At 48.0% G+C, this 13,753-nt stretch overlaps 1 protein-coding gene across 1 annotated transcript in view; it reads left to right on the top strand.

Moving 5' to 3' along the window:
* Positions 1–8,635, top strand: part of LOC140642192 (DNA dC->dU-editing enzyme APOBEC-3G-like) — a 29,890-nt gene extending 21,255 nt beyond the window's left edge. Inside the window, exons 8-13 of the mRNA XM_072842668.1 lie at positions 185–467; positions 684–795; positions 6,729–6,882; positions 7,517–7,784; positions 8,017–8,132; positions 8,397–8,635. Of these exons, the coding sequence (XP_072698769.1) occupies positions 185–467; positions 684–795; positions 6,729–6,882; positions 7,517–7,784; positions 8,017–8,132; positions 8,397–8,441 (978 nt within the window). The 3' untranslated portion in view covers positions 8,442–8,635. The remainder of the gene's footprint in view (positions 1–184; positions 468–683; positions 796–6,728; positions 6,883–7,516; positions 7,785–8,016; positions 8,133–8,396) is intronic.
* The last annotated feature ends 5,118 nt before the right edge of the window (positions 8,636–13,753 follow it).

Genomic DNA, 13,753 nt, shown 5'->3' with positions numbered 1-13,753 from the left:
ACTGTGGGAAGGGATGGCTCAGTGAAAAAAAGAGAGTGGGGAGAGATGGAATGGGGGGATAAATCAATGGACAGCATGGCCCCGGGACTCCTGCGCCCTTGCCCGTCCTCCCATGGCACCTGGCCCTGCCATACTCCCTGCTCTGCCAGCCAAGAGTATCCTCTTCTCTTCTCCTCTCTCACAGGTCTATCCTCAGGCTCGCTGCCATGCAGAATCCTGCTTCCTTTCTTGGTTCCGTGACTGGAATCTGTTCTCTTACAAGCATAAGTACCATGTCACCTGGTATTTATCCTGGAGCCCCTGCCCCAACTGTGCAAAGGAGATACTTAGTTTCCTACAGGAATACAAGAACGTGACGTTGAGCATCTTCACCGCCCGCCTCTACTACTTCTGGCACTCAGATTTCCAGGTTGGGCTTCAGAGGCTATGCCGTGCAGGGGTCCGGGTGGACATCATGTGCTTTGAAGGTAAGAGCAGAAGGAGCTGGGGACAGGACTGTGGGAGGGAGTAGGACCAGGGTGGGGATAGGGGAGGATCTAGAATGTCCCTAGGGAGAGTGAGTGGGAAGACAGCCTGGGAAACTGAGGCAGGACTGGTGGCATCTGGTAGGGAGGGTATGAGAGATTCAGGAGAAGAAGGCCTCCCAGGGCCCACCTAACTGCTCTCTTCCGTCTTCACCTCAGATTATAAATACTGCTGGAAAAACTTCGTGGACCACCAGGGGATGCCCTTCCAGAGGCGGAATCTACTAAAACATTATCGTCGTCTGGCCAGAGAGCTTGACAAAATTCTTGGGTGAGGGAGTCCTCAACCTCCCTTCCTCTCCCCGCTATTGTTGCTCCTCCTCCTGGGCTCCAGCCACCTTCACCTCCCTCTCCAGCCCCTCAGCACTGCCACCCCCCCACCCCCCACCCCCCACCCCATGCCTGCACTTTCCTCCTGAGCATCCTCTCTCCTCCCTGGAGGCCTCCCTCCCCCACCCCATGAGCCCCCCCAACCTGGCTCTTCCCATCTCACCACATTAACCAAACCTTGTTAATAAACTGAAGGTAAACAGGCATGAATATGTCTAAGGGTGAAAGTCAGAAGATGGGAGGAACATCCTTCCCCAGGATGTGACTTACCAGAAAACAAGGGTCGTTGGTGAGAGCACGTTCTTGTGCGAGGGCTTCCGTGCTCGTGCTCCGTGAGCCCTTGGTGACCCTGTGTCCCCTGCTCCTAACAGCAGCAGGCAGACTGGATTCCGTCCCACCCTAAGGATTTCATCTTAACAACCATCTTTTAAAAGTCTTTGCCTCAAATATAGTCGCATCCTGAGGCAGTAGGGGTTGGGACTTTGGCTGATGGATGTGGGGGGCACATGGTTCAACCCACACAATGACCCAGGGCCTTCTTGAGCTGAAGAAGTGGGCAAAAGCGAGATCCTTATTCTGCGTCTCTGTCTCCTGGGTTATGCCTGACTTGCCCCTGGCTCACCCTCGCACTGCCTCTTCAGGTGCTCGCTACACCTGCTCTCACTCCCCCGTCCCTTATTCCCCTCCCCACGTTGCTGCCAAAGGGGAAGCTCTGGACAGGTTGCAGCCTGGGGATAGCAACAGGGAGTGGGCAAGACAGTAATTATGTAGTTTACATGTAAATAAGGTGGGTTTGTTTGTTTTTTTAATGTAGGATTGGATATGGGAGGACCGGGATCATCAGAACTTTTCCCAAAAAGCAGAATAAAATGTGGCAGGTGGCTGAGAATCAAGTCAGGGAGACAGGGAAGCGCAAGCAGAAGAGGTAAAACAGAGAGGGCCTGTGATTCCTGGACCACAGAGCCCCATGTGCACACACTGGGGAGAAAGCCGATGGCAGGGCCCCCACCGGGTGGCCTGGCCCAGGGCGTGGCGAAAAGGAGCCAGAGACCATCCTGAGCCGGTGGCATTCTGGGCAGGTGGCGGCTGAGGAAGGGACAGCAAGCGGGCAGGTGTTCGGTTTGGAACACATCCCTAAAATCATTGTGGAGAACGTCTTGGGTCCCATACAGACCGGACCGGCTGTTTCTCCCTCTGGTCTTGGCTGGCCAGGGTGGATTGTTGGTGGCCGCAGACACCTGCCCCTTCCTTCCCCCTCCGTCTATACTGCTGCCTGGGGGCCGAGAGCTGTGGCTGCCCAGCCTCCAAGTGGAGAGGTACACGCATGGACGACACCCCTCTGGACTGTCTGGGTCGTCAAAATGGGCCTAAGGGGTCAGCTCAAAATATCTCCTTCTTCTAGAGGAGAAAGAACAAAGCAGAAGGCCAGTCCTAGAGATCCCTGGAGGCTTCTGGGACTTCTCCTCCACAACAGTCCCCTTCCCGCTCTCGCACATCCCTGCTCTCAGCCCAGAGTCTCAGCCAGCTAGCAGGAATTCCCCAGGCCGAGCAGCGGGAGTGCTGTCATTAGGGAAAGGCCAGTGGAGGGTGTCAGCCGTCCTGTCCACCCTTCCTGCTTCTCAGGCCAGAGGCGCCTTAGCTGTCAATTTGACCAACACCTGAGTATGCAGATCTGATCACTCTCTTGGAAGAGCCTGGGCCCAGCTCATTCTGGAATCTTCTTCCATTGGCTGGGGCCTCTGGACATTAGAACAGATGGCAGTGGAGGGGACGCCATTCTCTTGGATCCTCCAACTCTTGCCCATGCTCTTGTTACCCCCTTGAGGGCATCCCAGGGCCTGTAGGGCAAAATGAGGTGGGTTGGGGGGGTGCCCACCAACTGGGAGAAGTTCTCTGGGGACTCACGTGTGTATGTGGTCTGGACTGGGGGTGACAGGTGGCTGCTCTAAGACCTCCTCTCTAGGATTTGAGTTCTCCAGTTGCTCTTTCTTTTTCCATCTGGGGATCTTGGCAGACATGTGACAAGACAAGCAGATAGCTTTCAGGAAATACACTTCAGGTCCAGGTCCCTGATTCCTGACCTGGGAAGCCTCTGGGGGCAACAAGGCCCTGCTCTTGTGCCCCACTCCCCAACTCCTATTCACAGAATAATGAGGAAGTGGGAGAAGCCAGGCCTCACCCCTGGGCAGGCATTCCAGCTCCGCCATTTGTTTGCTGGGTGGCTCCAGAGAGTATCTTAGCCTCTCTGTGCTGGGACCTCATCTGAGATGTCAGGATCACGATAGGCCCTTACTGAAGCTATCAGAGGCTGTGGTAGAGGATGGAGTACAGGATCTGCTCAACACACTTGCCTTCTCCAAGGTTGGAGTTGAAGATCTGACCCACAGACCTCAGTTTCCAGATTCCCAGAGTCATGACAGATACTGAATGACTCTTAAGGGCAACACAGAGGTGATGAGGACAGGGCTCCCCACTCCTCAGAGAGCCTGCCTCTCCTGGGAGCCAGCCCCGGTCCTGCTCTCCGCAGCCAGTCTGCCCCAGGCCCCCAGGGGCATCCTACTTTCTCTTTCTCTTTCTCTTTGCAATAACTTGGGTTCTGCCCGGGCACACAGCGGGGCCTGTCTCCATCTGAGAGGAGGGCAGCTGAGCCCGAGGAAGTGCCACCATCCGAGGGCCCTCCCCACCCCGAGGCCAAAGCAGGAAGGAGGTGGGGCTTCCGTGGTGGCCTGGGAGGTTACTCCAGATTGGGACTTTCTGAAAGCAAGACTGGTAAGAAAGGGCTGGTGCCCAACAAAGGGCAGAGCTGGGACAAGCTCGCTGAGGAGAGGCAGCTGGGTAGGGACTCCCAGGGTCAGATAAGTCGGGAGGGAAGAAGGCAGGATGGAAGCCAAAAGAAGCAAGATCAGACAAGGGGCCTCTCACCCCAGGTTTTGTCTGGCAGGAAGGGGAGGGAGGACACTCACAGATGAAGGGCTTTCCCAAGGCCAAGAACAGCCTTGGGAGAGGGAAGTGGGCTGCAGAGCCCAGGGCCCAGGCTGGGGTGGGATGAGCCTGCTAAGGAGCCCGGGATGGGGCTGCAAGGACCAGATACCACTGCTTGCTGTGTTCTGTGCCTCCTTCCTGCTCCCAGTGCGACTTGTCTCCCTCTCTAACACCCTGTCTGCAGGGTCTGCTCCTGCCTCTGGCCTGTGGGCACTGCCTGGGCAGGTGCCCATCGCCCCATGCCCCACCCCCACCCCCTTGGCCTCCAGCTGCTGGTCTCTGCCTCCCTGGCCACATCCTATAGGCGTGGCCACCGGGTCTTCCTCAAGTGGCTTGTTTAAGCTTGGCTATTATAGACTATAGATTCAAGGATGATTGAGACATTGGGGTTGGCTATAAAAGCATATTTGTAAGTTTTATTTTAAAGACGTGCACAATTTTGCAAAGAATGTTCTAATTTCTATAACTGCCTCAAACAACGGTTCATTTGGCTGACGCTCAGGAAGTCAATAAAAAACCGACACTGGGTTTCCGTGGTGAAGAGATAGACTAGTTATGGATACGGTGCCACCCAGGAGAGCGGGGAGCTGATGCTGGAACTCCCTGATGGTGTTTAAGGGCAAAAATGAAGGGTAAGGGGTCCAGGGTCGTGGATTCTTCTGATCGAGTGGAGATTAGGTAAACTTCAAGATTGATTAATTTGTCTTTCTGGTATCAAATGGTCTGGCTTCATCCAGATTGTGGTCAGTGGTCATACTTGCTTCCCTGGTCCAGGTCTGAAAACCACCTCAGCAACGTCCCATCAGTGATGCTGGCTTTGTTAACGGAGGCAGAACCCAAGCGCTTAGTGGCTATGAGGACTGTGTAGACTATATTCCCTGGGTAATGTCCATCCTTTTAAGCAAAGCATCCTCTGAGTTCCCTCCCAGCTTTTTCCCCAGCAATCTTGAAACTGTGGGCGGCATGCCTTTCTGCAGACTTAATTCTGTGGATGGTCTCATTTCTGTTCTGTGGAGGGAAAACCCATCTCCAAGATAAGAAGATAAATCGTTTCCCATGAAGACACTATCAAGTGTGGAAAATTAAATTCGCCTTTAAATACTTCTGTTTTTTTTTTTTTTTGCCTTTAAATACTTCTTATGAGTTGTTTCTGTCATGCCTAAATTTTAGCGATTCAAGTTTCGTGCTAATAAAATAGTGCATTTATCTAAAATTTGAAATATTTCAGCCCTGAGTGTCTGGGTTTGCCAGGGTCTGGGGAGTTTCCCAGAACGTGGGAACTTCAGTACTAAAATCAGGACGCTGCAGGGCCCTTGGTTGTGCTATGAATGGAAGTTTTCATTCTAATCCTTGGGCTGAGGGCAGCCAGTTGCCCTGAGAGTAGCAGCTTCGGGTGAGGTCACTGGCAGGTAATCCAAGGCCACGATCCAGAGATGGCGTTTTCAGTGACAGTTATCCAAATGCACCCGAAGTTTTACTAGGGCATAAGGGGTATCAGAGATGGGTTTCCGTTGATGAGATTAGTGGCTTTGTTAATTAGCATAACAGATGACTGACATGGTTTTTTGTTGGTGGAATCAGGGGTGTTTCGAGGAGTTGGCTGGAAATATGGGGAAGGCATTTCTGGTCTTGCAGGAGCATGGTATGGAAATCACCTGCACCCCATAGTCTGTGCCCTGAGGAATGGCACCTTTGGCTTGATTCCTGTGTCGGGTTCCAAGTGTCTGTGGTCCCCTAAGCCAGACTCAGTGGCCATCCCGGTCACATCAGCTTTGGGTGGAGTGTCCAGAGGAGAATGGCCTGGGGCTCCATCAGGCTTCCCCAGTTCGTTCAGACTGTTTGGCATCTGCTAGGTCAGCAATATCTACACACAGTGGGGCTCTGCCAGACGGAGCTTTCTTTTTATTTTTGTGGTTTTTAAAAGATTTTATTTATTTGAGACAAAGAGAGTGAGAAAGAGCACGAGCAGGATGAGGGATAGAGAGAGAAGCAGACTTCCCTGCTGAGGAGGGAGCCAGACATGGGGCTTGACCCTGGGGCTCCAGGATCATGACTTGAGCTGAAGGCAGACGCTGAACAGACTGAATGACCCAGGTGCCCCCAGATGGGGCTTTCATGCCCCTCTCTGGGTGCCGGCAGGAAGGCTCCTAGTTCTGTTCACCTACTTGTATGTTTGCGGAGCCAACAGCATTTATCAGAAAGAACCTGTACACGCATACCCGCATGAGCCAGGTCACTCTGGAACTGAAAAAAAAAGCGAGTATACACTACACTTGTAGTGTATACTCTACACTCTGTAGAGTATAATCACAACCAGGGGTGGAAAAGCTATGTGAGTCCTTTAGCCAAAGTCTGTCACAACAATCCCTGGTGACAGCAGATTTTCCTGTTCACCAGCCTGTCTGCACTTTGAACAGACAAAATTTTGATACCCACGCCTAAGCAAAAGAGCACAGAGTTAAAAGAAGTACCAGAGTTAAAAGAAGTCCCCTCCATCCCCAAAGAAAAGGGTTCTGGAATGGGACATGCCAGGGTTGAGATGCCTGTGGGGACCTGAACAGAGGGGTCTTGGGGCACAGGACAAAGATGGGTGAGCCAAAGGACACATGACGTCTAGTTTTCCCCACCCAACCCAAGGCGTCCTGCCTGCGGTGGCCTAAACCTGGGGGTGGTGGGTGCTCCACCAGACTGGCGATGGGGCTGTGTGCAGGTGGGAGAGCTCCCCCTTTTCCTTCTCCTGCCCAGCCCTCCTGGCCGACAAAGAAAGAGGAGAATGTCCTTTCCCTCCTCACCCCAAGGGCCCAAATGGACTCAAGGAGTTGGGTTCAGACAGACCCTGGGGTGACACCAGAAGGTGCCCTCTGCATCTTTGGTTTTCTTCTTCTTGCCCAGAACCACGATGAATCCACTACAAGAAGAAACATTCTACCAGCAGTTCAGCAACCAACGGGTCCCAAAGCCAACCTACCAGAGGAGGACCTACCTGTGCTACCAGCTGAAGCCACATGAAGGCTCCGTCATTGCCAAAGTCTGCCTTCAAAATCAGGTGTCACGCGGGCCGTCTGGACACGAGGCCGTGGGAGAAATCCCGAGGCTTACATAAGTCTCAGCCCTGCTTCCTGGGAGCTCTGCACCTCCGCAGAAGCCGGTCCCTCCAGGAGAATGCTCTTCCCGCCCCTCTTAGAGAATATGTTACTTGTCCTCCGGACGTCAGCTCTGTCGCTGCTTCTGAGAAGCTAAGCTGTCTTCCAAGGACCAAACACTCAACTCCACCTGCACCAACTCCCTCATACACTTGCCCTCTGCTTTTCTGCCCGCCTTCCCACCTGCCCTGCCCCACCTCCTTCTCATTCTGACCTGCTCCTGGGGAACCCCATGTTCGAACATCTCCAGATATCCAATAGGCGGGGTCTGCGGAGCATCTGGGACGGTGCCGTGGGGGTGTCTGTTTGCCAACCCGTCTCCTCTCGGGGACCTGGTCTGATTCTGACCAAGTTGCCGATGCTTTGGGGTGCTGAACTAATGGATGAGTGAGAGAATGCAGGGAGGGAGGTTCTTTCCCCGTCCTAGGCAAGTTCACAGGGCGGAGCCCCTTCTCCCCAGTGGTGCCCATAGCATGGGACCTCTGGCCTCTGCCCGGTAACCAAGCCTTTCTTCTCTCCGTCTGGGACCCTCTCTAGGAAAAGCGCCATGCAGAAATTTGCTTTATTGACGATATAAAGTCACGACAACTAGACCCATCCCAGAAATTCGAAATCACCTGCTATGTCACATGGAGCCCCTGCCCCACCTGTGCCAAGAAACTGATTGCGTTTGTCAATGATCACCCCCACATCAGCCTGAGGCTCTTTGCCTCCCGCCTGTACTTCCACTGGCGCCAGAAGTATAAGCGGGAGCTGAGGCACCTGCAGGAATCTGAGATCTCCCTGGCTGTCATGAGCTACCTGGGTAGGGAGACAGCAGAGCTGCCAGGGGATGGGAAGGTTTGCAGCTCCAAGAGAGAAGAGCTCCTGGGGGAAGGGAGTGGGGTGGTTGGATGGAAGGGTGGTGGCCCAGCTAAGGCCCAGGCTGTGATACCCCCAGGAAGGGCAAAGGAAGGAGGAGTCCCTGGGCCCACAGAGGGCAGGCTTGCTGCTGTCCCGCACCCCGGAACCTGAATACCTTCTCTCTGTCATCTCAGAGTTTAAGGACTGCTGGGAGAAGTTTGTAGACCACAAGGGCAGGCCTTTCCAGCCCTGGAACAAGCTGAAGCAGTACAGTGAAAGCATAGGCCGTCGGCTCCAGAGGATCGTCCAGGTGAGAAGCTGTTCTCGCTGCAGGTGCGGGTCCCCACTTCCCCCAATACCTTTCTCTCCCCGCCTACACGCTTCCCCTCACCCCATCCAGGACTCCCTTTTCTTAGGATTCTTATCCTTAGTTCCTTTATCTCCCTTTTCTTAGAATCTTGCCAGTTTTCTGTTTCCCTTGAGACATCCCTGCCTCTTCTCATCCCCTCTCCTTGGCTTGCACTCCACACCCCTGGCTGCCAGTGACACTTCTAATTTTTCTCTTTCTCAACAGCCCCTGAACAATTTAGAGAATGACTTCAGAAATTTGAGACTTTAATGAGCATCGGGCCCCCCAACCCCATTCCTGAAGCATCTCAGCGGTTCATAAACTGCTGCCTCTGAGGAGCAGGTTGTGAGCTCTGCAGGCACATCTAACCCTCTCCTTTCCTCCTTCATTCTTTTGTTTCCTTTTATAAGTGGGTATATATTTTTATAATTGAGAAAATAAAGAGAATGTGTAAGTCTGTAGAAGTTGGATTACTTTCTAAAAGGGAAATCGGGATTTTCCCTCAGGAAAAAAAAAATGAGTATAAGGAAAGGCCTTTTTATTCTACTGCACCAAGAAAAAAAATGTATCTGAGAATTCCCTCTCAAGTCTGGAATAGTTGGATCATTTTGTCTTCCCCTCTATCCTCTGTTCCTTTCCAGTATCTCCTAGCCATCTAAATAAATGAGGTGAAACAGTTGGGCGCACGCAGTGGCTCATAGAATTGCCTGGAGGGATAAATAAAACCACTTGGAGCAGTGTTATTGGGTGCTCTTAGTTGGAGCAATAAGAGCCAACTCCGGCTGATGAAAACAGGAAAAGAAAAAAAAAAAAGATTTGTTAAAAAGATGTTGGGAGTCTCCTTGAAGCTCTAGGAAAGAGGGAAAGCTAGATTTGGAGGCTTCCAAACAGGAAGGAGCCCCCCCCCCAACTATGCTATAGAGCTGGTTTCATGAAGGTGGCGCTGCCAGTGGCAGCACGCTCCACCTGCATAAGCCCCACCTAGAAGCCAGGCGCTGACCCAGGGCCTCTGCTTGGCTGCCTCCACTGCCAACACCCACCCCACCCCCAGAATGGAGAAAAGGAAAGGAGAAGAAATGGGTGACAATAAATAATGAACACAGCAGGGGTGCCTGGGTGGCTCATGGGTTAGGTGTCAGACTCCTGATTTCCACTCAAGTCATGACCTCAGGGTAGCAAGATCGAATCCTGTGTCAGGCTGTGCACTGGGCATTGAATATGCTTGAGATTCTCTCTCTCCCTCTCCTTCCGCCCCTCCTGTCCACCCCCATTCCATCTGCCCCCCACTCACACATATGCACACTCAAAAAAATGAACACAACCTAAGATGAAAGAGTAAAATCAAATGTATAACACTAAATATGAACAGAATAAATTCTTCCATGCTGCTTCCAAGAAGCACTCTGAAAAAAAAAAAAAGAAGGAAACAGATTGAAAATGAAAGGAATGGGGAAGCCTGGGTGGCTCAGTGGTTGAGCATCTGCCTTCGGCTCAGGTCATGATCCCAGGGCCCTGGGATCGAGTCCCACATCGGGCTTCCCACAGGGAGCCTGCTTCTCCCTCTGCCTGTGTCTCTGCCTCTCTCTCTCTGTGTCTCTCTCATGCATAAATAAATACAATCTTAAAAAAAAAAAAAAAGGAAAATGGAAGAAATGAACAAAGAAACCAGGCAAACTAAAATTTAAGAAGAAAGCAATAGCACGATCACACAAGGTGCACTGAATGAATCAAACAGGTTGAGGACAGACTTAGCCTAATGGCACAGGGGAACAATGAAAGACAAAGTAATCATAGACTTGTACGTGCCAAACAACATAGCCGCCAAATATATACATAAAGGAAAAATGATTAGAAACTATGTTTGGTTGGTGTGGCAATGCTTATAGCCCAGGGAAGGCATCAGGGTTGGCCCAAGTCTGTCATGTAATTCTATTCCCCTTTGCCACTTTTTAGCCTCTCTTAAAGCTAGGAGTAGCCATGTGATCCAGTTAGAACCCATCACACGTAAGAAAATAGCTACTGGGTTTGTTGTTGATTTATTTATTTATTTATTTATTTATTTATTTATTTATTTATGAGAAACACATAGATAGAGGCATAAAGCTAGGAGTAGCCATGTGATCCAGTTAGAACCCATCACACGTAAGAAAATAGCTACTGGGTTTGTTGTTGATTTATTTATTTATTTATTTATTTATTTATTTATTTATTTATTTATGAGAAACACATAGATAGAGGCAGAGACACAGGCAGAGGGAGAAGCAGGCTTCCTATGGGGAGCCCGATGTGAGACTCGATCCCAGGACCCTGGGATCACACCCTGAGCTGAAGGCAGATGCTCAACCACTGAGCCACTGAGGTGCCCCTCCAAAATCCCTTTTATTTTTTATTTATTTTTTAAACAGTGGGTTTATTTATTTATTTAATTTTTATTTATTTATGATAGTCACACACAGAGAGAGAGAGGCAGAGACATAGGCAGAGGGAGAAGCAGGCTCCATGCACCGGGAGCCCGATGTGGGACTCAATCCTGGGTCTCCAGGATCACGCCTTGGGCCAAAGGCAGGCGCCAAACCGCTGCGCCACCCAGGGATCCCCCAAAATCCCTTTTAAATAAGATAATAAATGTCTGCATTATTCACATCGCAGTTAGGTATTTTGTTATTTATAACTAAATGTGCCCTAACTAATGTAATTTCAAATCCAAATCTAGAGAATACAGCAAAACCTATAGTCAGAGGGGCACCTAGCTGGCTCAGTCAATATGTAAAGCATGAAGTCTTAATCATGGGGTTATGAGTTCAAGTCCATGTCAAGGGTAGAGTTTACTTAAATGGACTTAAGGGCTGTTTACAAAAAGTGGCTTTGGGGCACCGGGGCTCTGTGCTCAGCAGGGAGTTTGCTTGAAGATTCTCCCTCTGCCCCTCCCCTGCTGCTTTTTTTTTTTTTAAGATTTTATTTATTTATTCATGAGACACACACACACACACACACATACACACATACACACAAAGAGGCAGAGACACAGGCAGAGGGAGAAGCAGGCTCCATGCAGGGAGCCGGACGTGGGACTCAATCTCGGGTCTCCAGGATCAGGCCCTGGGCTGAAGGCAGCACTAAACCGCTGAGCCACCCGGGCTGCCCTCCCCTGCTGCTTTAAAATATATAAACATATCTTAAGAAAAATTTTAAAGTGGGTTAAAAAAAAAGCTATAGTCAGAAAAAAATGAATAGACTACATTTCTTCATTACCAAAAAAAGATAAATATAGCAATTTACTACCCATTCTAAGAAATTTAAAAAAGCAATGAAAGAAATCAGAGATAAGAAATTAATAAAGCTCAAAACTGAAGTTAAATAGAAAATTTTAAATGGTAAGAAGGACAAATAAATCCAAAAATCTGTTCCTTAAAAAGATCAATGAAGTAAATTAATCCAGAAAGAATCTAATAAAAGAAAAAAGACAGCAAAAATATACAAGATAAAGTATTAGAAAAAATATAACTCTGATATAGAAAAGACTGGGAAAAACTGTAAGAGGATATTTCATTTGAATTTATAGAAACAAATTGGACCCAAAAAGTAAAAAACTGGGATAGACTTATTCTCATGGAGGAAATGGGAAAGATAAAGACCTACCACTAAAAAAAAAAAAAGGCAAAACAAAAACAAAAACACCAGGACCAATTGTATTCACAAATCTTTTTATCATACCTCTAAAGAATATATAATTTTAGTGTTAATAAGAGATTACAAGTTATAGGAAAATATGGAAAATTTCTCCCAACTCATTCATGTTGTAAAGAAACAGCCTTGGAACACCTGGGTGGCTCATCGGTTGAGCATCTGCCTTCGGCTCAAGGTGTGATCCTGGAATGCCTGGATTGAGTCCCACATCGGGCTCTCTGCATTGGAGCCTACTTCTCCCACTGCCTGTGTCTCTGCCTCTCTCTCTCTCTCTGTATCTCATGAATAAATAAATAAAATCTTAAAAAAAAAAAAAAAAACAGCCTTACTACAAAAAACTGATAAATACCAAAAATAAAGAACATTAGATTCCCTAAGTTGATATCACTTATGAATATCGATGCAAAAATTATAAATAAAATATTTATAAATAGGGGCACCCGATTGGCTCAGTCGGTGGAGCATGCAACTCTTGACCTCAGGGTTGTGAGTTCAAGCCCCCACTGGTGGAGAGATTACTTAAAAAGTAAAATATTTTTTAAAAAAGATTTTATTTGGGCAGCCCTGGTGGCTCAGTGGTTTAGCGCCGTCTTCAGCCCAGGGCATGATCCTAGAGACCCGGGATTGAGTCCCACGTCAGGCTCCCTGCATGGAGCCTGCTTCCCTTTGCCTTTGTCTCTGCCTCTCTCTCTCTGTGTGTCTCTCATGAATAAATAAATAAAATCCTTTAAAAAAAAGATTTTATTTATCTATTTGAGAGAGAGAAAGAGCACGAGCAGGGGAGGGGCAGAGAGAGAGGGAGAAGCAGACTTCCTGTTGAGCAGGGAGCCTGATATAGGATTCAATCCCAGGACCCCAGGATCATGACCTGAGCTGAAGGAGACACTTTACCAACTGAGCCACCCAGGCGCCCCAAAAATAAAATATATTTTTTAAAACTACAAATAGAATTAATAACATATTAAGAGAATAATAATATATTATGACCAAATAAGGTGACTCTAAAAATGCAAGTATAGTTATATCAGGAAATAGATCAACATGATCCATTACATGACCAATTAAAGAAGAAAAACTATGTGATGTCATTTCAATAAATGCTGAACAGAAGTTCATAAGATTCGGCCATCATTAAAGTATTAAGCAAAAATAAAAATAATACTTACTCAAGTGTAGGAAAAGATTTTTATCAAAAGACAGCAATAAATATTATCATAAATGGTAAAACATTCAAACCATTTCAATGAAATTGGGACATGACAGGGAGGGCACCTAGACCATTTATTCCAAATTGTCTTGGAGTTCTAATGAATATAATTAGAGGAAGAAATTCCATAATTAGTGTGAACATTGGAAAAAAGATAAGCTGTCTTCAGTTGTGGATGTTTTGGCACCCTCCAAACTGAAGAGACTCTGGTTTGTAGGGGGAAAAAAAGAGAGTAAATAAGAAGGCTAAATACACCATAAATATATAAAACCCTTTTCTCTAAAATAAAAACAATCATCAAAAAAATGGAAAAGAGGAAAATATTACACTTAAAACAGCAATAAAAAGTATTAAATCTGAAAGAAACTAAAGACACAAATGCCTGGAAATATGTCTTATGTTCATAGCTTGGAAAACAATATTTTTTATGTTTATTTTTGCTTACTATCATTTTTTGCAGAGACAGGAAAAACCATCCTAAAATTCCTATGAAATCTTCAGAGACCCCGAATTGCCACGCAAACTTAGAAAATAGAAAAGTTTGGAGAAAGATGCAAAGTTTCAAAAATTAAAATCTGTATGACTAAGGGAAAATTAAAAGTCCCGAGGCCACAAATAAAGTTTATGAATAAAGAAAAAAAGAGGCCAAGCCCAATGATGGAAGATTTCAGTATAAATCTCCTCCGTG

The sequence above is a fragment of the Canis lupus genome, chromosome 11, assembly GCF_048164855.1.
Source record: "Canis lupus baileyi chromosome 11, mCanLup2.hap1, whole genome shotgun sequence".
Classification (NCBI taxonomy): domain Eukaryota; kingdom Metazoa; phylum Chordata; class Mammalia; order Carnivora; family Canidae; genus Canis; species Canis lupus.
Note: the sequence above shows the minus strand (reverse complement) of the source record. Positions and strands in the feature narration are given on the sequence as shown.